At 41.2% G+C, this 23,747-nt stretch overlaps 1 protein-coding gene across 1 annotated transcript in view; it reads left to right on the top strand.

The window, feature by feature from the left end:
* The window catches only part of LOC138762704 (versican core protein-like), a 235,676-nt gene that overhangs the window by 28,032 nt on the left and 183,897 nt on the right, over positions 1–23,747 (top strand). The window contains exons 2-4 of the mRNA XM_069936293.1: positions 5,729–5,795; positions 14,418–14,813; positions 17,845–18,019. Of these exons, the coding sequence (XP_069792394.1) occupies positions 5,735–5,795; positions 14,418–14,813; positions 17,845–18,019 (632 nt within the window). The 5' untranslated portion in view covers positions 5,729–5,734. The remainder of the gene's footprint in view (positions 1–5,728; positions 5,796–14,417; positions 14,814–17,844; positions 18,020–23,747) is intronic.

The raw sequence follows: 23,747 nt of genomic DNA, 5'->3' as shown, positions 1-23,747 counted from the left end.
TTCACGCTGAGTCCCGATGCCTTTTCTATAGGTAGGCTGCAAAACTTGAACTTTTGGAAAATGTAGTTTTTTGATGATCTGTTGTCGTTTTTTTTTGCTGTTTTTCACCAATTGTACCATCAGAAGTTAAATTAACAGCACTGAAGTTATCTAAACTTTTAAAGAATTTTAAAGGGCATTTCTAGACAAAACAATAAGATAGAGTCAGGAGAGGACTGGAAGGCACATCTGATCCTTACGCCATCTTGCCACACCCCCCCTGCACCAGCTTTTCATCCCACTTATATAGTATATGTTCAGTTATCTTCTCCCCTATTTTATCTAGCTCTAATCTGGTCAAATCTGGTTTCTCCCTTGTCTGATAAAAATCTGATAAATACCTTAATTGTGCTGCTCTATAATAATTCTTAAAGTTTGGTAGCTGTAAGCCCCCTTGTTTGTACCATTCTTTTAAATAGGATTCTATTGGGAGTCCATACTCTCCCGGCGTTTTATTGTTCAGAAGTTTTTTTTAATATATCCTGTATTTTCTCTATTTCAAATTATTTTATTAATTTATTTTGCTCCTCTTCTTGCAATTTTTGTAGTTCAATTTTAGCTAGAAAGTCATCTATTTTGTCCTCTTTCCCTTCATTCTCAGTTCGATATAGTTGCTCATAGAATTCCTTGAAGTTTTCATTGATCTCTGTTGGGTTATATGTAAATAGTTTGTCCTTTTTCCTTGATGCCAATACCATTCTTTTAGTTTGTTCTGTCTTAAGCTGCCAAGCTAGTATTTTGTGCATTTTTTTTCCTAGCTCTTAATACTTCTGTTTTGTCTTCATTATGTTATTCTCCACCTTATATGTTTGTAGTGTTTCATTTTTTTTTGTCTGCCAATTCTCTTCTTTTTCTGTAGTTGCTATTTCCCTTTCCAGCTGTTTTATTTCCCGATTGTAGTCCTTCTTCATCTTAGTTGCATAACTTATTATCTGCCCTCTGATGAATGCTTTCATTGCATCCCATAGTATAAATTTATCTTTCACTGATTCGTATTTATTTCAAAGTACATTTTAATTTGTCGCACAATGAATTCTCGAAAATCTTGTCTTTTAAGTAGTATGGAGTTTAATCTCCATCTATACGTTCTCGGTTGCATGTCCTCCAGCTCTTGCTAATAACAGGGGTGAGTGATCCGATAACAATCTAGCTTTATATTCCATTTTCCTAACTCTTCCTTGGATGTGGGCTGACAACAGGAACAGGTCTATCCTTGAGTATGTCTTATGTCTATCCGAATAATATGAGTATTCCTTCTCCTTTGGGTGTTGTCTCCTCCTTATATTCAACCTGTCTCGCATCGGACTTGTCAGCCACAAACGAGCCTGCAGCTGACGTGGACTTTTTACCCCCTCCATAAATCTTCGTCCGCGAAGCCAAGCCAAAGATATCCAAAGGTTTTATTTCCTGCATCGATTTAACCATAAATTTGGTTACTTTATTCTTTCTGCTAGTCTTTTGTCCAGTTTTATCCATCTTTGAGTCCAAATTAAGGTTAAAGTCCCTTCCTATCAGTATATTCCCCTGCGTATCTGCTATCTTCAAAAAGATATCTTGAATAAATTTTTGATCCTCTTAATTAGGTGCATATACATTGAGCAAATTCCAAAATTCTGAATATATCTGACACTTTATCATTACACACCTTCCTGCTGGATCTATTATTTCCTCCTCTATTTTGATTGGTACATTTTTATTGATTAATATAGCTACTCCTCTGGCTTTTGAGTTATATGATGCTGCTGTTGCGTGCCCTACACAGTCTCTCCTTAATTTCTTATGTTCCACTTCAGTTAGATGTGTTTCCTGCACGAATGCTATATCTATTTTTTCTTTCTGCAGTAAATTTAACAGCCTCTTCCTTTTGATTTGATTATGTATTCCATTAATATTTATAGTCATGTAGTTCAACATGGCCATTTCATACTTTGTTTACCTCTCATTTCCACTTCCTCATCACCACCTTCCCTTCTTATCCATTTCTGTTTTCATTTTTTGAACACCCTGTAAGACAACACTTCTGAAACAAAATGTATCCACTATTCCCACATCTAAAATTCCTTTAACCCCAAATGTCCCCCCCCCCCCTCTCTGAGTTGCCCCTTGTCCCTTGTGGGCAACCACAACTCCCCTCTCCATTTGGATCGCGAACCCGCTCACAAGCGTCAACTGATTTCGCAGTGACTGTTATTCTCTTCCACCCAGCCCCCTCCAGAAAAGACTTTTATCTTCACATATAACAAAGCTCACCCTCTTAATTCCCCCCTTACTTCCTTTCTTCCCTTTCTTCCACTTTTTAGTTCTTAATATACTTTATTCTTCTTCTTTATATGTAGTCTGTCGTCACTCTTGTTCTTGTTACATCTCTTCATCTCTCTGTCTGTTTTGCAGGCGTTCTGCAAATTCTCGTGCTTTCTCCGGATCCGAGAACAGTCTGGTTTGCTGCCCCGGGATAATTATTTTAAGCACCTCTAGATACCTTAACATAAATTTATAGCCTTTCTTCCATAGGATCGATTTTGCTGCGTTAAACTGCTTCCTCTTCTTCAGGAGCTCAAAACTTATCTCTGGGTAGAAATTTTTTTTTGACCTTTGTATTCCAGTGGCTTTTTGTCTTGTCTCATTTTTTTCATTGCCTTCTCCAATATATTTTCTCTTGTCATATATCTCAGGAATTTTACTAGAATGGATCTTGGTTTTTGTTGTGACTGTGGTTTTGGGGCTAATGTTCTGTGTGCCCTTTCTATTTCCATTCCTTCCAGTATTTCTGGCATTCCTAGGACCCTGGGGATCCATTCTTTTATAAATTCTTAAATATCTTTGCCTTCTTCATCTTCCTTAAGGCCCACTATCTTTATATTGTTTCTCCTATTATAGTTTTCCATTATATCCATCTTCTGAGCTAACAACTCCTGTGTTTCTTTAACTTTTTAATCAGATTTTTTCAAATTTCTTTTTAAGTCGTCCACTTCCATTTCTACGGCTGTTTCTTGTTCTTCCCCCTTGTCTTCTCTTTTCTCTATTTCTGTCATGACCATCTCTAATCTACTCACTTTTTCTTCTGTACTTTTTATTCTTTTTATTTCATTAAATTCTCGTGTCTGCCATTCTTTTACTGCTTCCATATATTGTTCAAAAAATTTCCTAACTATGTACAGTCCATTCCCTTTATCTTCTATTTCTCCATGCAGAGCTTGATGTTCTCCCTCCTCTTCCCCTGTGTCCGCTCCAGGACCTGTATCCTCTACCTCTCTTCCTTGTATCTGTGCTTGTTGGGCTGTTTATCTCAGTTTGCTGGGTATTTTTTTTTATGGTGTCTTGATGTTGGTCCTCTTCCTCTGGTCTGGTCATCTGCTGTGACTCTGATTTCCTTTTTTCATTTTCCTCCGTCCCTGGGAGCCCTGCTGTCGGGTCTCTCTCAGCTTTTCGTGCTGTGGAGTTCCACTCCACAGCTGGTCCCCCCTCCCATCGGTGTTGTCTTTGTCATGCGCATCGCGCACCTCTGTTTGGCTCCGTGAGCCATCTTTGTAGTCCTGCATTCAGTGGGTCCCGACCCTGTGGGGTTTCCAATGACCTCAGGGAGTGGGCTCCACTTTCCATGGCGGTCCCTGTTTCTTTGTACAGATAAGTCCTTCACCTTTCTCTTCCGGCGTCTTTCCTTCCCGTTGTTTTTGGCTTTTCTTTCTTTGGTGCCATTTCCTCTACACCTTTATTTTTTATTTGTTGTGGTTTGTGTGTCTGTGGCTTTGCTTTTTCTTTTCTTTTTTCCTTCTTTTCTGGAGAGGGCTGGTATTCTCCTACCGGCCACTACTCCATCACGTGACTCCCCGACTTTGTCCCTTCTCTTAAAGTCAAATTATTGATGTTGAGAGAAAGGTTATCTTGGCACCAGGCTAAGAGACTTTCATTCTCTTTTATGTATTTCATTTGGTCATTATTTGATACCCAGCCGACTACTGGGGTGTCATTAGCAAATTTGATGATGGAGTTGGAATGATATTTAGCAGTACAGTCACGGGTGTAGAGAAAGTATAGTGGGGGAATGAGGAGAACCATTTTTAAGTGTGATCATGGAGGAGATGTCGTTATCTATCTTCAAGTTTACAGTATGTTAGGATCCAGCTGCAGCGAGGAGGACTGGATATTGAAGTTTGGGAATAAGTTTGCTGGAGACTATGGTATTGGGTATAATTATAACACAACAATTATAAGTTTCCTCTTATACTAGGTATAAGTGATCACATCAAGTCTCCAATAGCTTTCTTTTTGCCTTATAGAAAATTCCAGTCTACCCATTGCTGATTGAGTAATGACTAAGTAGAGCTTTGTGCCGAATTGGGAATGGAGAACTTGTTATTCTTGTATGGTAATACATATGACACAATGTAGAGGCATTTGGTCTTTGTTGATAAAATCAAAGCAATAAACATTTTTAATGTGGCCTCCAGGAAACAGCTTGAAAACCCTCCATCTATTTGTCTGACTCATCATCATACATGATCTAAGAATTCTCAAGGTTTAACATTTGAATTTTGTTCTAAGAAGCATTACCAGGCATGACCGCTGGGCACAGGGCATTTGTGAACTCAGCTGACTCAGTGAAAACTTGAAACAGAAATACGGATCTACTCATATGTTTTAACTAGTCACTGAATGATTTGTTGGTTTAGATTTCCACGCATTCATGCTTGGACATTTTGGATGGTTCACATGAAATGGATAGTGGGATACTAGTCAGGGTGTATGCTTGATATCCTTCCACTCAGTCTCCCAGCTACAGTTAATATGTCACTTCACTGTAATAGTTTATTTCAAAATCCCAGCAAGCTTTTTGTCTCATGTTTGACAAAACTATGTTATATTTTTTTTAACTAGTTTTCTACACTTCCAGTGTAGTGCTAAAACAGTCAGCAAAAAAATTGGGTGCATGTTCTGTTTATGTTGCATGATTAGTTTGGAAATTAAATTGGGAAGAACTTACACACAATATAGGAATGTTTACATTCAAGATTTTGTATGTGACGGTTGTGTTGTGAACAATTAGATCAAGCAACCCAAATCATGATCCAGAAGATTAGCTCCTTCAATCACATTTTACAATCTTCATTTTGGTAGGAATACACACATATTTCTGAATCATAGAATTGCATGTGTTTTTAATGCAATTGTTCAGGAAGATTTAAAAAAAATTAAATGTTCACAAGTTAAATACTGTAATATATTTTTGTGGCCACTATTCTATTACCTCAATTTCATCCTACTATGATGTAATATCATGTTGGTTATGTTTAGTTAAAAGTCAGAACTGCAGAGAGCTAATTAACTTCCCATATACACGTCCCGTTGACTAGGTTAGATCGCCAGAGGAAATATACCTCTAGCATTGACCCACACAAGGTGAAGAACTGATGATTGTTAGTTTTAGTAACATTACATTTAAATGTATTCAATTATTTCCTATGTTTATCAGATTCTCATTTGTCTTATACATTAGTATTTGTCATCAATGACAAATTATTATTAAGCTTCCCTTAATTAACATGAGTACAGTTCTTTCTTCCTGGAAGCAACACATTTATTTGCATTTCCCAGTATTCATTAGGTGTTTGGTATTGTTGTGTAACACTTGCAGTTCTTTGGAGGGAATTTATATATTCTGATAGATAATATCTTTTTATTTTCCCTTCAGGTCAAAATGATACTACATTTAATACATATCCTGTGGATATGGTCCATGTTAAGTACCGTACAGCCAGGTAAGTCCACATGAGTTCAATGTTCTCTTCTTTGATCTTCTATTTTGGCACTTTGTGTGTAAAATTAAAACAGATTGCTGTGTAACCGTGGTGAGTTACCAGAATGGAAATAGATATGCCCGTGAAGAAATTGTGAAAACCGAAAACACATTTTGTATTTTGCCACCATTGTGTGTAAGTACTTCCCAATTTAATTTCTTCACTTGATCAGTTTCAATTAACATTCAAGGAACTTGATTATTATTGACTGTTAAGCACCAAGTTTTTGCCCATTTTCTCTTAAGTGTTAGTTGAGATCAGAATAAAATCACCGATGGTCAATGGTATTTCGTGAGGGTGTTGACTAACAGTTTCTTTTTTTGTGGATGTCTCTTCTGCATCTGTGCCTTTCTGTTATGAGTGGAAGCAGGTTGTTCATGAGAAGCACCTCAGCCAAGCCCATCCTGACCTCCCCAGACTCCGCTAATGTCACTTTCTGCTTGATTGGATAATTTAATAGTGCAATTTAAAAAAAAAAGAACAAAATTCATGTATTTTCCTTTCTATTTTGTAGGTTGTCTAGTGATACCATAAAAAATAATTATTGGCGTGTAGTGATGCACGTTCTTGGAGCGGCAAACCGGCCCCGCTTGTCACGCGTAGTTGGCGGGGCAGCCGCATCAAGGAGGATGCCGCGGGACCGTCTCTTCCGGTCCAGGCCGGAAGGTCGTGTATGCTCTCGCGTCATTGGGTTGCAAGCGTTGGGACGTTAGGGGCGGAACCGAGATGCGGCTTAAAGGCTGCAGCGCGAGATTGTGATATCGGAGCTCACAGCCTGTTGTCTCAGTCTCTGTTGCGCTCGCTCACAACACACTACATTGCTGACCCCAATGAGTCTCCACATCCTGAAGACTCGAAACAATGGAACAAGCAGCCGTAGGCACCATTGCGTTGAAGCTGCCAACTTTCTGGATGAACAGGCCCCACACTTGGTTTGGCCAAGTGTTGGCCCAGTTCCAGATCAAACAGATGACCTCTGATTCGACGAGATACTTCTATGTTGTCATCTGGGTCGACCAGGAAGGTAAATACATGGCTCTGAAAATCCTCCTCATTAGCACATACAGCCTCTCATGGTGTGACCGAGCAGTCAGACTCCTGTACTTGGATGGCCTAGGAGATAAGATTCCCTCTGTCCTCATGGATGAAATGCTCACACTGGCAGAAGAGCACAAGCCCTGCCTTGTGTCCGAGCAAGCATTCCTCAAGCAGATACCCAAGGACTTCAGCCTCCTCTTGGCTGATGCAGACTTCAGCAACCCCCGCAAAGTTGCGGTGCATGCGAATGTTTTCTACCGTTCGAAACGCGAAGCCATAGACTCTTATCAACCATGTTTCATGGCCACCACTGAGGACAATGCCCAGGTTTAGTCCACCATGTGAGCAGGCCCCACCACATCAGAGGTCAGAGAAGCCCGATCCCAAATGGTGTTTCTGTCACCAATGCTGGGGGACGTCCACTTGCAGATGCCGCTGGCCACGTTTGTTCCCGGAAAACGATGCAGCCAACCGCATGTTTTAAGGGAGATAAATTTTGGGTTTTTTTTAGTGTAGGTCAGAAACAAACTTAAACATTTCACAACACAGATCTCACTTAAAATGCCAGAGCTCTGCTCAAGCCAGACAGTCCAGGCTTCCAGTGCCTTTGTAAAGACAATGGAAACTGCTTTGCTGAAGGATTTCACAAGTAGTTGTTAATTGGACCTGTTGTAGAGTAATGGATTATTGTTTTGGAAAGCAACAGATGAACGGACTCAGAATATTAGGTCTGCAGCCGCAATCTTTCTGAAGGCAGTTTGCTGTTTTAGGAAGGTCATGTGGTTTTGCAAGCAGAGAGAGTCAAACAGATTTTTCTCTGAATGTGACAGAGAGAGAGAGAGAGAAAGAGACTGCTGGTTTTCTGCAGTGGCTTTTAGAAGTTTGTTTGAAACCCCATTTTGAAGATGGGTTGTGAGTTCAGCCTGGTCAAAGCCCTTATCCATACAAGAGGAGATGGCTGGCTCTATTAATGTTTCACTTGAAATAACAGAAACAGAAAAGGAACTCTGTGATGACCTGAAAAAAAAGAGGTTATCATCTGGAAAACCCTGATGGTGCAAGTTTCTTTGGCAAGAAACTGAAGTGGCTGATCGGAAGGAATCAATTTGCGTGTTTATGCAATGGCAACAAATCTCTCTGAAAACCGATAAGAACCTTCCTGAGTCATAACCATTTACCTTTCAAGCACCAAAGCCTGGTGAAAATTTATAAATGTTAAATTCTGTGCACAGTATAAGAATTGCCTGATGCCGATGAACTTGGAGGAGTGAGAAATGAGATTAAACTGTGAATCAAAGAACTTTTCTGAACTTATACTCACATTGCATCCACGTGCGCTTAGAATTAGAAGGGGGTTAAGTTAAGTTAATGGTAATAAGTTAAAAGTTTGATCCTGTTTTTATTGTTAAAGAAAATTAAAAGTAACTTTTGTTTAAATAACCAGTTGTCTTGGTGAATTTCTATTGCTGCTGGGTTTTGTGGTCCCTCGAGCCCGTCACAACATGAACAAGTCATGGAGCTTGTTGTTTTGTGGCAGCGTTACGCTGCAAATATTGCTATAAACTACATTTAAAAATAAATAAATTAGTGCAAAATAAGACAAGTGAGATAGTGTCTGTGGTTCATTGTCCATTCAGAAATCTGATGGCAGAGGGGAGGAAGCTGTTTTTTGTGCCACTGGGTGTTCATCTTTGTATGTGAGTGGAAAGAAACATTTTGAAAACCAATGTTCTGGAATGTTTACACTGCACGATGCTATTAAAGATAACTTTTTCATCAGGCTTTTGTTAGTTATGGTAATGCTGCTTTATCAAAGTTACTAAAGATGAATCCTTTCTAACATAGAACAACATAAGACAAAAAAAAAATCATTCAGAAATTTGTTGGTAGTACATAGAGCCATCAAATAAAATAAACCGACCTGTATTAAAACAGAAACGAACAAATCTCTGTGGGCCAATACTCATTGAAAGTTGAGAAAAGTATGGAGCTGATTAAATCTATAAATCCAGGGACTTGTTGGATCCTTCTTGAGCAGCTTTAACTAATATCATGATGACATTTGAATAATATTTAGGAACAGGTTATTTGGTCAGCATGCGCTGGCCACCGTGACAGAGGTGCACCAAAGAAAAGGTACAAGGACTGCCTAAAGAAATCTCTTGGTGCCTGCCACATTGACCACCGCCAGTGGGCTGATAACGCCTCAAACCGTGCATCTTGGCGCCTCACAGTTTGGTGGGCAGCAACCTCCTTTGAAGAAGACCGCAGAGCCCACCTCACTGACAAAAGGCAAAGGAGGAAAAACCCAACACCCAACCCCAACCAACCAATTTTCCCCTGCAACCGCTGCAATCGTGTCTGCCTGTCCCGCATCGGACTTGACAGCCACAAACGAGCCTGCATGACGTGGACTTTTTACCCCCTCCATAAATCTTCATCCGCGAAGCCAAGCCAAAGAAAGATTTGGTCAGATGGGAATCATAGCAATTATGGTAATTTTTAGACTCTGGGCCAAGGATGGAGAGATTTAATTTGTCATTGGTAACAGAGTTTGTTGTGTACCCTGAGGCATCCATGGCCTGGTGACCTTACACTGCCAGCAGATGACATCCTGAACAAACATGTAAATTGAGTAGGATTGGAGGAGTGGTGGAGTGGCTGGCATTTGTTGTGGTGGTGAGATGGGTGGTGGAGGAGGAGGGCGACACAGACATTTGCAATGATTGAAAAGAACTGGCAAAGTTGCTATCTTTCAATGTTGAGAAATCTCATCACCAGCGGAGGGCTGGAAGTAATTACAATTGGCAAAGTAGCCTTCAGTACTAGCAGGTTGAGCTGGCTGAGGATAACAAGAATGGATGGGCAAGCTTCAGAGGAATAGAAAGTAAGAGTGGAATTTTAAATGTTCAGTTAAACATTAAATCAGTACTCAGATTTTGAATCCAAGATTCAATTTACTGTCTTGTATGCAAAAACATTTCCTTTGCTTTCTTTCCCTGTAAATGCACACAAAATGCATTAAATACAGCATCCCTGACAAGACACAAGAGAATCCCTCTCGAGAGGGAAGGAGTGGGTGAGGCCATGAATTTTCTCTTGCTCTGGTCCCTGCACCAATCTATTGCTTCCTTGGAGTCCACAGCCTTTGACAGTCTGGGATGATAATGTGCGTGCTGCCATCTTGATCTCCAAGAGAGAAGGACCTCTGAGAATCTTTGTGGTAATAACCACCACTGACCCCATGCTACAGGCAGCTTTCAGCTGCAGGGAGCCATCTGGTGGTATGGCTGAGCAGCCAGACCCAGTGGAGGAATGGTGAAAAGCCATGACCCTGTTACCCTCCTCCGGAGTCCACAAAAGTGACAGCGCTGCCATTAGACCAGCTCCAGCAGTGCTGCTACTATGCCAATTTAACTTCACAACGCCCTTTGATGCAAAATGAAGAGTTAAATGAGCACTTATCTATGTGAAGTTTGATGATTATTATTCGAGCAATGGTGATTCAACGTGAGATTCCATCTGCATATGCGCAGCCATTCCTTTACAGTGCAGAAGGGAGAAGCCACTGAACTTAAATGGGCTAAATTAAACAAACCAACCATAACACGAACCTGTGACTGAACATGTCTATTGCAACCAAAGCATCTTTATCCATATACAAGAAAAAATGGAGGGAAAGGTGGGCACGTTGACTCACCAAATCCCATTGCTCGAAATAATAATCATCAAACTTCGTACAGTTAAGTGCTCATTTAACTTTTCATTATTCTTCACAATGTACGTAGGTTTGCCAACATGAGAGCTGGTAGCTCAGTGCTTATCCCCTTTGGGTGGTCTGACAGACCATAATAATTTCAATGGGTCACCTTCCCATGGTCTTGTTCAATCTGCCGCATATAGGATGGAGGCCGTGAAACTCAGCCCTTTTGAGTTTAAAGGTTTATTGTAAAACCTATTAAAGGTTCTCTTATTTCTTCATCCTGCCTGCCAAAGGATATCCCATATCGGGACCTCAGCCCTATTGGCTGCTGAGGTCGCTGCAGCTTTAGTTGAATGGGACCCATACTGAGAAATATCCACTCCAGCCACCCTCATGACCTCCTGCAGCCATCTGGCCAATGTCTGGGAGGTAGCCCGCTGATGCGGTTTCTTGTAGCTTATAAAGAGGTATTTCTCATTTAGTCTAATATGTTTTGTACATACAATGTATCTTTTTAAACAATCCAAAACACATAATCTTTCATCTTCCCCATATGCATTGAATGAAAATTCTGTCCCATCTCTCCCTTGCCTGTTATGTTTCAAAATATCTGTAACTTGAATGCTTACACAGTCCTTCTCCTAAATAATTTAGTCCATATGAATGTGAGACAAAGTTTGTGCCCTCTGGGCCGATGTCAAGGCCACCAGCATTATCAGCTTATGGGACAGGCTACGTAAATCCAAACTGGAAATTGGCGACAGTAGCCTTAGATAGTCCAAAACAATCTTTTACATCCCAAATATCCTTATATCGGGGTACCGGAGGACGCAAGTGGAACACCCTTTTCATAAATCTATTAATCAGGGGGTGGTTCATCATCTCATGCTCAGAGTCCAGGAACATCAAGAAAGCAGCCAGTGTATTCACCGCATGTAGCTGGCCGCCTGCACAGAGAACATATCGGTTAGAAAACTCAGTATGCCTCCGATAGAGGCTGACTGTTCATTCAGTCCGATTTGTGCACAGTATTTTTTCCATTTCCCCACATAGGAGGCATACTGTTTTTATGTAGACTTTCTCCAAGATGCCTGCACAATGTCCAGAGTTCTAGGCTGCAGAGTGTTTATGTCAATCCTCTCTCTTCGATCCTGCAACCTAACAGACTTAAGTGACACAATGGATGAGATATCTTTGACACTAGTTGGATTAGCAGACCTCTGCTTTTCGTGAATATCAACAGAGTCCCCACCATAAGAAATGCAGGGAACCAACATTGGGAAGGCCAATTAGGCACTACCAGCAATCCCGAGGCACCGTCTTCCTGTATCTTATTCAGGCACTCAGCCACCAAGGCGAACGGGGAAATGCATTAAAGTTAAATTTTGACCAGTCTAGGGTAAAGGCGTCAATGGCCTCCCCTTGGGGATCCAGCAGCCAGGACAAGAACCTCAGAATCTGGGCATTAAGCCTGGATGCAAACAAATTGATCTCCAGCATGCCAAAGGTGTCTGCTAGCCATTTAAAATATTTCTTACCTAGAGTCCACTCAGTGCTATCATTGAATTTCCTGGATATCAGGTCTGCCTGTATGTTGATCCAACCCAGCCGGTAAGCGGCAGTCACCCAAATGTTCCGCTGAATACACCAGCACCAAGTCTCAATGGCTAACTTGTTACAGGAAGGAGATTTAAGACCTCCCATATTATTGAGGTAGGCCACAGCTGAAGTGTTATCTAACCTCAGCAGTACATGAATGTTAGCTTCCCTCGCACAGAAAGACTTTAGGGCTAGAAATCCTGCTAGCATTTCCAAATAATCAATGCCTGATTTAGAGGTCTCCCTGAGCTCTATGTCCGTTCATCTGCCCCCAGTAGAGACCTTTAGATTTGTGGCTTCCCAATATTCGCTACTGGTCCAAATCCACCTTTCTGAGCTTGATTCTCGTGTAAGCCCACAAGATAGATATGGTTGATCCACCATACCTAGTTGGATTTGACCTCACTAGTTAGCCTGATGGTCCTGTCAAAGTGTCCCCTGGCTGTCTTAAGAGCAGATATTTTGTCCCTTTCCAAGAACCTATGATGTAGCGGGCCATGCTGTACTGCCTGGAAAGCCGCCACCAATCAACCTGACTACCTTTCTTATGAGAGACGACACTTTGTCATGAGCCCTCTGCAGGCTGTCCTAATCTCTGCCGCTTTATCCTCTGGCAGTTAAGTCTCATGTCTTCTGTATCAATAATGAAGCCAAGGAATTTTAACCTCTTGGTAGGCACCAACACTGCTTTCTCAGGATGTATGAGAAACACCACATAGGTTAATAATCTTGAGGTGGCTGCTATTGCCCTTTTTGTTTCTTTGAATTATCTGCCCACGCTAAGAGTATCATCTAGGTAACCCATTACCATGTGCTCCTCTTTCCTGAGCTTGGCAAACACTGGCTTCAGTAACTTATGCCTTGGGCGCCAAGCTTAGCCCATTCAGCAAAGCCTCATACTGCCATATCTCTCCCTTCCAGGAAAATTTTAAGAACTTCCAGTGCTGTGGGCAGATCGCAACCGAATAATATGCGTAGGTCAATTGGGTATAGTTTAGCGGCATGGGTTCGTGGGCCAAAAGGGCCTGTTATCAGGTTCTATGTCAAAATGACAAAAGCAGTGACCCAGCACGTTTCCTTGTGGCACGCCACTTGTTACAGGCCTTAAACAACCCTTTACTACCACCCTCTGTCTCTTATTATCAATTGGCTAACTCACTCTGGATCCCATGTGATCTGATCTCCCACACCAGCCTATCATGCAGGATCTTGTCAAAGGGTGCACTAAAGTCCATGAAGGCAATGTCTACTTCCTTGCCCTCATTAATCGTCTGGGGCACCTTTTTAAAAAACCTCAATCAAGTTTGTGATCCACATAAAGCCATGAGGATTGCCATTATCAGTCTCTGCCTTTCCAATTGCAAAGATCTCTGCACCTATATTCATCCAGGATTCCTTAATCTTGCCAGTTTTGTCCTTCACTCAAACAAGAATATGGCTTTCCTGTCTTTATTTTATTAGCCTATTTATCAGACCTCTTAACCTGTTACTAGCCTCTCCAAATCAGTCTTTGCAAGATCCTTTCTAAAGCCTTGATACAATGAATGACTTTAACTTGTGGACCAGTCCCATGTTGTTCCATAATTACTTTAAAATGTCAAAACCCTTTTAAGAATAACCAAGTACCAAATAATTTAAAAAATATATACTGAAAGAAACTTTGTCACTCTGAACCTGTGGTGTGTTGTTAGACAGAATCAGACACACACAAGGTAAAGACTGAACAACAGGCTTTAATCCACAAAGACCTCCACAGAGCCAGGCTGGCTGTGGATGCACCAACTCAGTGTGAAGCCTCAGGAGGCCGGAGCAGGCTTAGATCCCGGAGGGTGATTGACACCCGACCGGGTGGGGCTTGATCCATTCAGGCCGACTGATTGGTAGCCGGCCAGGTGTTGTCCTGACCACTTACACTCCTCCAGGTACAGAGGTTGCCCCCTGCAGTAGGCCGGCGGTACACTCCTGCAGGTACAGAGGCTGCCCCTTGCAGTAGGCCGGCGGTACACTCCTGCAGGTACAGTGGCTGCCCCCTGCAGTAGGCTGGCGGTACACTCCTGCAGGTACAAAGGTTGCCCCCTGCAGTAGGCCAGTGCTGTACCACCACATGAATAGGTGCAGAAGGTAAGACTACAAAAGAATAAGAGAGAAGTGAGTGTGACAGATTGTTTGAGAAAAATGGATCTGTTTGTGAAAGGACTCAACTTGTTATGTAATTGCTCATTATGATTTCTCTTTTTCCTCAGCACATGACAGTGAGAAGTTGGTGAAAATGAAGATTAAGAGGAGCTCCCACGTTAAAGGCAACCTCGCAAGCTTTGTGTCCCTTCCTTGCCGCTATTCAATGCTGGCCACAATTCCACCCCCTTTTCAGGAATATCCACGCATCAAGTGGACAAAAATAGAGAAAGGAAAGGATGGTAAAGTCAAGACGGAAACTTTAATTCTGGTGGCACATCAGGATGTGATTAAAATCGCTGCTGATTATGATGGTAGAGTGTCTGTGCCCAAATATCCTGAGAATCTGAATGATGCAACCCTGACCATTTGTCGTCTACGAGCCAGTGACACTGGTCTTTACCGCTGTGAGGTCATGATCGGCATTGAAGATGAGCAGGACACTGTATCGCTAGACGTTATCGGTAAGTTACTGGTTGCAATGAATCAAAACATGTTTAAAACATGGTTAGCTTTGAAGATAGTGACCCGGCACAAATCTGATGCTGTCTGTAAGGAGTTTGTATGTTCGCCCCATGACCTGCATGGATTTTCCTGGGGTTCTCCAGTTTTTTTCCCCCTTTCAAGACGTATGGGTATATTTGGGAGGCATAGATCTCAATGGCAGGAATTGGCTTCTACAATGCAGAAAATAAAATTTGAAATGTAAATTAAAAAAAAATTTAAAGGCTGGTGAATGGACAGGCACCTTCACCATGCTTTTTTTTGTAACCCATATTGTGATACAGAAGACTACTCAAGAAGACTGATCTTATGCTGCCGCACTTCATTTTGTTTTTGATTTAGATGCTTCTGTCTTGTTTCAAAGGAGAAGATTGGTTTCAAAATTATCCACAATACTAATCCAAAATGTAAATGCATAAATTGCTATAGTGCAGTGTAATTCCTGCCATGGTTGCAATGCAACTAGCAATGCCTTACTGTTTGATTAGACTTGACTGTCAGCAGGGAACTGAGACACAGTATGTTATCTGTAATGGATGCTTGCAGCCTCATGGCAGTATGTTATCTGTAATGGATGCTTGCAGCCTCATGGCATGGCCTCCTGTGCTGCTCATATCAACTTTAAAATAAAGAACCTTTTCTTCATCCATGTGTTGCCTAAGAACTCACGCATACGAATACAAGATGAAACATACAGTACCAGGGAATTAAAACAAATCAAAATAAAGATCTTTCCAAACCTCCTGCAAGTATCTTCATTCATGAAATCTTATTGGACAAGTTGCCCTGTTCAACTTCTTAATAGCACACACAACACTTTAGTATAATTTGCTGTATATCTCTTCTAAGACATTTTTAGGTCCAAATACAAAGTTCACATTATTTTTTGAAAATTTATTGAAGATTACAAAGGAAATGCAAGTTGAAAATTGTTGTTTCAATTTGTTTTGAAATAGAAGTAAATTTAACATAGAACATTGCAATGCAGTCAAGGCCCTTCAGCCGATAATATTGTGCCAAACTACGTAAATATACTCCACAACAATCTAATCCTTCCTCACCTCACACACATTACCCTCTATTTTTTCTTAGAATGGTATATGGTTGAAACTATATCAATGAGTTAGAAAATGATTGTCATTTGAGCCAAGATGCAAAAAAGGTGTTTTATAATGGAGGTCCTCTATCAAGAGGCCTGCTTCTCCCAAAGGTTTTTTTGGCTTGTGAAGCCAACTCCTGAGATGAGCTGGAAGAATAATTTGTTGTAAACATTGAGTGTTCTGTCACTGGCTCAGGCTCAGGTGAACTCCTGAAGTCTATTTCCTGCATGTTGTTTAAGTGGACACCAGGTAGAGCTTGTGGCTGCAAACCTGTCATTGTGTTTGAGGTAAATTGCAACATTGGACGGCTCAGGCAATTAAAAGAACGGACTATTTGCTGTTCGAAAATGCTGCCTCTGACAAGCAAAGTAAAAGATTCTGTGGAGTCATGAGGATCGACAGGTTGCATTCATTTTACTCCCTGCTGCAGGGATCTGAATTCATCAATAAATTATGCTTCTCAAGGTTTTTATAATTTTCTGTGGCGGGAATGCAATAATGAATGGAAATTTAATGTAATTACCTTCTGCTCTCTTGTCAAAACATATATTGGACTCAAAGAGGTGTGGGGATTGAACATGACAAGACTGTATCCCATTTTTATAGATTCAGTGGAAAATTGTCTTAACTTCAGAGTAAATTCTAGTTCCTTAATCTTCATTGAAGCTGTAAACAAGATTGTTTCAGTAATCACTTTCGGTAATCCTCTGAGATTAGACCCAATGAACATACACCAGAGCACTGGAGGGTTCAAGCTTGGGCTGGAAAAAAGAATGTAAAAGTCCCTCTATGTATTCAAAGCTATCTCTGCCAAAATATGCCTACAGAACATTCCTTCCTGACAGCAATGTAATGTTACCAGGGATTACATCACATTCAAATGATGTATTTTTGAGATGCAAATGGAGGAGCCATGCATTTTTAAAGACTGTTTAAGTATGTTTGAAACACCCTTTAGTCCTAAAGAAAATTATATTTATAGCTGTCACTGTGTTTCCACAATTTTAGAACAATTTATTTCCTTCATGTGATAAATGCCAAATATTGATGACAAAAGATCTTTAGATTTCATGCCCTAATTCCTTCTATCCCTAACCCTATCCCTTCATCATGTTACCACCCATTCTACTCAGCCATCCAAATGATTTTCAAGCAATGAGCAGTAAGAATCAATTGGGTCCATGAGCAAATATAAGCATCATGGGAAGAATCGTTTTCTTTCCCAGTCTTGATTGACAAGTTAAATTTTCCTGTGTGAGGTCCATCAGTGTTGAAGCACATTCCCAAACTCCAGTATATAGGTAAAATCAAACAAAATCACACGATAGGCACCTCTCTTTGACTCTCCTTCCTCAACAGGCTACCGGTTTTAATCTTATAATCTGCAAGACACTTATAATATCTTTTAATGGCTGCAAACTCTATTGATCTTTCTTTCTGGCATATGATAAAAAGGCACTTGCTTTTTTAAATGTTGACTACTCCTGATGCACCTTTCTCAAATCTCATTGGAGGAAAGTGAGTGTAGCATCTTAGGTAGTGCACTTTCATTCTGGTTTCTACTATGTTGGTCTCTGTAAAGCAATGAGGCTTTCCGATATTTTAGAAGTAAAATTAGGAATATGCCGAATGCGATGATTGTCCACATCTGGCATAATTGGTCTCCACTGAATTATGCCCAAGAAAATGAGACCACTTAAAAATGGAACCGATGAAAATTGGGTCCTTAATGTCTAGTTCATTGTGACAAATCAGTTTCAATGATGTTACAGAAAGTTTCAGGCAATTGCTTTGCTATACCCTAGCCTGCTTCTCTGTTTTCCAAAGAGGAGGAGAAACAAGTTGATCCTGTCTTTGATGCATGTATTTATAACTACCATTTCACCCACAGGTATTGTGTTCCATTATCGGGCAGCACTCAGCAGATATTCACTGAACTTTGAAATGGCCAAACAAGCATGTCAGGACAACAGCGCCACTATCGCCACTCCTGAACAGATTCAGGCCTCATATGAAGATGGGTTTGATCAATGTGATGCTGGCTGGCTTTCTGATCAGAGTGTCAGGTAGGCAATCAAGCCAAAAGCAATATTGTTGAAAATTGTTAAAATCATAATTTAGACATTTCCCTGTAAGTTCACATTAGAGTTGGCAGAGCTGTCGCCGAGATAAAAGTTGTTGAAAAGCCCACATGGGCTCTACTCAAGTCCTGGTCAAGTATGATCAACCATTTGCTTGGAACTGAAGTCACTTGGCTTGCTATCTAAAGTTTAAATGACCTAATTTATTTTATGGACATTAAGAAGTGTTTCTAATCTTATTGAAATGATTAATTGTCTTCCAGTTTGAGGATTTAGATGAAAACCAATGTTAGCTAATGATTCGATGCCCCTGTCAATACAATCATGCCACGTGATTATGTTTGAACGATGAATGCCACAATATGTGGTTTGGGATGAGCTATTTACTTTCACAAAAGTGAGGATTAAAAACATAATGTTCTCAATACAATACTCTGTAGTCATTGTTTTCCATTTCAATTCAAGCATCTTCACTCTATGGAAATGATGGTATTGATTTTATTGATGTTTTGCTCTTGGACTGACTCTGCATATTTAGGATTCAAGGGTAGGGTTTATTAATGTCCTCCATCAGCCAGCTCCCCACCATCACCACCAGCCCCCCCCCCCCCCCACATCTCCATCAGGCACACAAAACTCAAAACGGTCAACCAGTTTACCTATCTCGGCTGCACCATTTTATCAGATGCAAGGATCGACAATGAGATAGACAACAGACTCGCCAAGGCAAATAGTGCCTTTGGAAGACTACACAAAAGAGTCTGGAAAAACAACCAACTGAAAAACCTCACAAAGATAAGCGTATACAGAGCCGTTGTCATACCCACACTCCTGTTCAGCTCCGAATCATGGGTCCTCTACCGGCATCACCTACGGCTCCTAGAACGCTTCCACCAGCGTTATCTCCGCTCCATCCTCAACATCCATTCGAGCGCTTTCATCCCTAACGTCGAAGTACTTGAGGTGGCAGAGGTCGACAGCATCGAGTCCACGCTGCTGAAGATCCAGCTGCGCTGGATGGGTCACGTCTCCAGAATGGAGGACCATTGCCTTCCCAAGATCATGTTATATGGTGAGCTCTCCACTGGCCACCGTGACAGAGGTGCACCAAAGAAAAGGTACAAGGACTGCCTAAAGAAATCTCTTGGTGCCTGCCACATTGACCACCGCCAGTGGGCTGATATCGCCTCAAACCGTGCATCTTGGCGCCTCACAGTTTGGCGGGCAGCAACCTCCTTTGAAGAAGACCGCAGAGCCCATCTCACTGACAAAAGGCAAAGGAGGAAAAACCCAACACCCAACCCCAACCAACCAATTTTCCCCTGCTACCGTTGCAACCGTGTCTGCCTGTCCCGCATCGGACTTGTCAGCCACAAACGAGCCTGCAGCTGACGTGGACTTTTACCCCCTCCATAAATCTTCGTCCGCGAAGCCAAGCCAAAGAGACATACCAAAATAAAGAATATTAAAACAGACATTCTAACATGAAAAATAAATTACTAATTTTGTCAATGATGTATCATAAATGATCAGGATTACCGCATAAACAAAATAAACATATTTTAGTAACTTATCTCCTAATTAATAAATTATGTAATAAATGATAATTTGTCCTTTTCTTTGAGGTATAATTTTTTGGCAAAATATTGCTAGAAACCCCTGTTCTTCAATGAAGTATGGTACTTACTATGGGGCTGATACAAAAATTTGAGGAGGCACTTAACGACTTGGAATACAGTACATCTTTGAAGATGATACTTCAATGAAGTACTGAGTGTGTGAAGTACTTTATAATTAACCTAATTCCCCATATAGCTGTGAAGATAGAATATGCCAAAAGATTTTGAATTCTAAGTGTTTCAATATGTTGAATACAGATTTAGAAAGCATGGATTGGGATATGTTGTTTTTGGGCAAGGATGTGCGAGATAAGTGGAGGATCTTCAAAGGTGAAATTTTGACAGTGCAGTTTGCATGTTCCTATCAGGATTAAAGGCAAGGTTAGCAGGCATAGGGAACCTTGATTTTCAAGGGATATTGGGGATTTGGTTCAGAGGTAAGGTGGTGTATAGCAGGTATAGGCAACACGGAGCAAATGAAGTACCTGAGGTGTATGAAAAATGCAAGAAAAACCTCAAGAAACGAGGAAGACATGAGGTTGCTTTGGCAAATAATGTAAAGGAAAATCCGAAGAGTTTCTTCAGGTATATTAAGAGCAAAAGGATAGAAAGGGACAAAATTGGCTCCCTTGAAGATCAGAGTGGTCGGGTTTGTATGGAGCCAAAAGAGATGAGAGAGGTCTTAACTGTTTTTTTCCCCGCAATCAATCTTCACTCAGGAAACAGGCACAGAGTCGTGGGAAGTAAGGAAAACAAGAAGTGAGGTCATGGAACCTATACAATTTAAAGAGGAGGAAGTGCATACTGTCTTAAAGCAAATAAGTTTGGATAAATCCCCAGGGCCTGACAAGATATTCACTCAGACCTTGAGGGACGATAGTGTAGAAATTGCAAGGGTTCAAAATGTCCTCAGCCATGGGTAAAGTGCTGGAGGATTGGAAGGTAGCCCAAGTTGTTCTGTTGTTTAAAAACATGCTCCAGAAGAAACCATGGATATTATAGGCCATTGAGCCTGGCATCAGTAGTAGGTAAATTATTGGTAGCTATTCTAAGAGATTGGATATACAATTATTTGAATAGCCAGAAAATGATTAGGGATAGTTAAATATAAAGTAAATACTATGTTGCAGAATATCAGCAATTGAAATTTACCAAGACAGTGTTATTTTAAAAATAATATTTTGTTATTAATAAAATGACACTTTATCTAATTTATCTAAATGCAAACCCTAAATATGCACAAATAGACGTGTGAGTGTGTGAGTGAGACACCCAAACCTTTACAGCATAGGGCACAATTCTGGACAGTCATTCCAAAGTTGGTCTTAGACATCCAGTGTTGACACAAAGATTCTTAAACTGATGTAAAGGAGAGATTATGAATGAAGTGGGAGAGACTGAAAACTCATGAATCCTGGTTGAATTGCTTCCAGAGCAAATGTCCTTTCAGACAAGTGGTTGTCACAATTTCCTTTTCCTTTTGTGTTGAAACTGAAGTTTCACAAAGTTTCCAAAAGTCCCTGGCAACGGTCAAGTCTACTGCTTCCTTTACTCAGATATGGGTCAAACAAAGCAAGTTGTTTTTGGTCACAGTTGGGATCAATAAATCCCCTTCTTCAAACTGATCTTTCCTTTGGCCACAGTGGGGTTCACAAATTCTCTTGACAGGGAGAAACAAACTAATTGACCATTATCTCAGAGAGCCACTCCAGCATGATGTCCTTCAAATGACTGCTGTTCAAAGTGCACTAAAAGTCGCACTAAAATGAAATGCCTCATAATATAAGTCGACATGGCTTTGTGTATGGTAGATCATGTTTAACCAATTTTACAGATTTTGTTTGAGAAGGTTACCAGAAAAGTTGACAAAAGGAAAGCTGTGGATGTTGTCTACATGGATGTTAGTAAGGTCTTTGACAAGATCCCACATGGGAGGTTAGTCAGGAAGGTTCAGATGTTAGGTATTCATGGTGAATTAGTAAACTGGATTCAACAATGGCTGGATAAGAGAAACCAGAGAGTTGTAGTGGATGATTGCTTCTCAGACTGGAGGTCAATGATCTGGATAATAATGTGATAAATTGGATCAGCAAGTTTGTAGATGACACTAAGATTGGAGGTTTTGTGGACAGCGAAGAAAGTTTTCAAAGCTTGCAGAGGGATCTGGACCAGCTATAAGAATGGACTGAAAAATGGCAGATGGAATTTAATGCAGTCAAATGTGAGGTGTTGAATTTTGGGAGGACAAATCAAGAAAGGAATGCAGTAGAACTGAGGGGTCTGGGAATACAAATGCATAATTCCTTGAAAATGGCATCACAGTTAGGGTTGTCAAGAGAGCTTTTGGCATATTGGCCTTCATAAATAAAAGTATTGAGTATAGAAGTTGGGATGTAATGTTGAAGTTATTCAAGATATTGGTGAGGCCAAATTGGAGTATTGTGTGCAATTGTGGTATCCCAACTACAGGAAAGATATCAATAAGATAGAAAGAGTGCAGGGAAGGTTTACTAGGATGTTGCCTGGAATTCAGGAACTGAATTACAGCGAAAGGTTAAACATGTCAGGACTTTATTCCCTGGAGCGTAGAAGAAACGAGCTGGGTGAACTCAGGATCACTTGGGAGGAAGTCACCCTTAAAAGTCAGGAGACAGGTAACTGGGTGACTGTTAGGAGAAGGAAGGGGAAGATGCAGACACTGCAGAACACCCATGCGGCCATACTCCTCAACAGCAAGTATATTGTTTTTTATACAGTTGGGGGTGGGGGTGGGGGATGATCTACCAGGGATCAGTTGTGGTAGCCATGTCTTTGGACAGAGGCTGCCCCCTTAGCTCAGGGGGAAGGGGGTAGAAGAGGAGAGCTATGGTAATTGGGGACTCGTTGGTTAAGAGAGCAGATAGGAGGCTTTGTGAATGAGATCAAGGCTCCCAGATGGTATGTTGACTCCCAGGATTTCTCGGATCGAGTTCACAGTATTCTGAAGGGGGAAGGTGAGCCAGATGTCATGGTCCACGTGGGGACCAATGACATAGTTAGGAGTAGGGATGAGGTGCTGAAGAGGGAATATAGGGAGTTAGGAAGCAAGTTAAAAAGTAGGACCTCAAGGGTGGTAATCTCAGGATTGCTCCCTGTGCCACCCGCAAGCGAGGGTAGGAACAAGAAGATGTGGTAGATGAATGCATGGCTGAGGAGTTGTTGCAGGGGATCAGATTTCTCGATCATTGGGATCTCTTCTGGGGAAGGTCTGACCTGTACAAAAAGGAGGGGCTGGTCCGGAACTGCAAAGGGACCAATATCCTAATGGCTAGCTCTGCCAGAGCTGTTTGAGAGGGTTTAAACTAGTTTTGTAGGGGGGTGGGGGGGGCGGGATTCAGAATGCGAGTGCAAGAGATTAGGGTAGAAGGTGAAAAAGCATGATGCTCTTTGTTCTGAGTTGGGAGGAAGGACAGGCTGGGAACAAAATATAAATGTTGCCATTTTAGAGGGGCTGAAATGTGTCTATTGCAATGCTAGAAATATTAGGAATAAAGGGATGAACTTTGTATGTGGAACTACGATATTGTGGCCATTACTGAAACTTGGCTGAAGGAAGGGCAGCATTGGCTGATGCAGGTACTAGGGTTTAGGTGTTTTTAAAGGAATAGGATGGGAGGTAGAAAAGGGTTGGGGGGGTGGTGGGAGGGTTGGGAGTAGCATTACTGGTCAGGGACAGTATTACAGCTATGGAAAGGGAGGAAGCTGCAAAAGGAGCATCAATTGAGTTGGTGTGGGTGTGTAGCGCGACAGAGAGCACTCAAGACCAGAGAGGATACAACATGCTTTTATTCAACAAGAATGGCACACATGGTCTGTGGACTGAACTGGGGTTTTGTTGGGGGTCCAGGGTTTAATATCACGATACAAGGGGGGTGGAGGCAGAGCATTGCACCAGTATTGAATTTCCCCTCCGTAAAGATAAATTAACCAAACAATGTTCTTGAATATTTACAGACTGAATATGGGATGCTAAATAAATATGATAATTAGTGGGATACACTTTGAGATTGAGATTTTGGACTGTCTCTGTGTCTATGAAGCTCTCAGTCAAGCCA

The sequence above is a fragment of the Narcine bancroftii genome, chromosome 1 (assembly GCF_036971445.1).
Source record: "Narcine bancroftii isolate sNarBan1 chromosome 1, sNarBan1.hap1, whole genome shotgun sequence".
Taxonomy (NCBI): domain Eukaryota; kingdom Metazoa; phylum Chordata; class Chondrichthyes; order Torpediniformes; family Narcinidae; genus Narcine; species Narcine bancroftii.
This window is presented reverse-complemented; position numbering and strand designations above follow the sequence as displayed.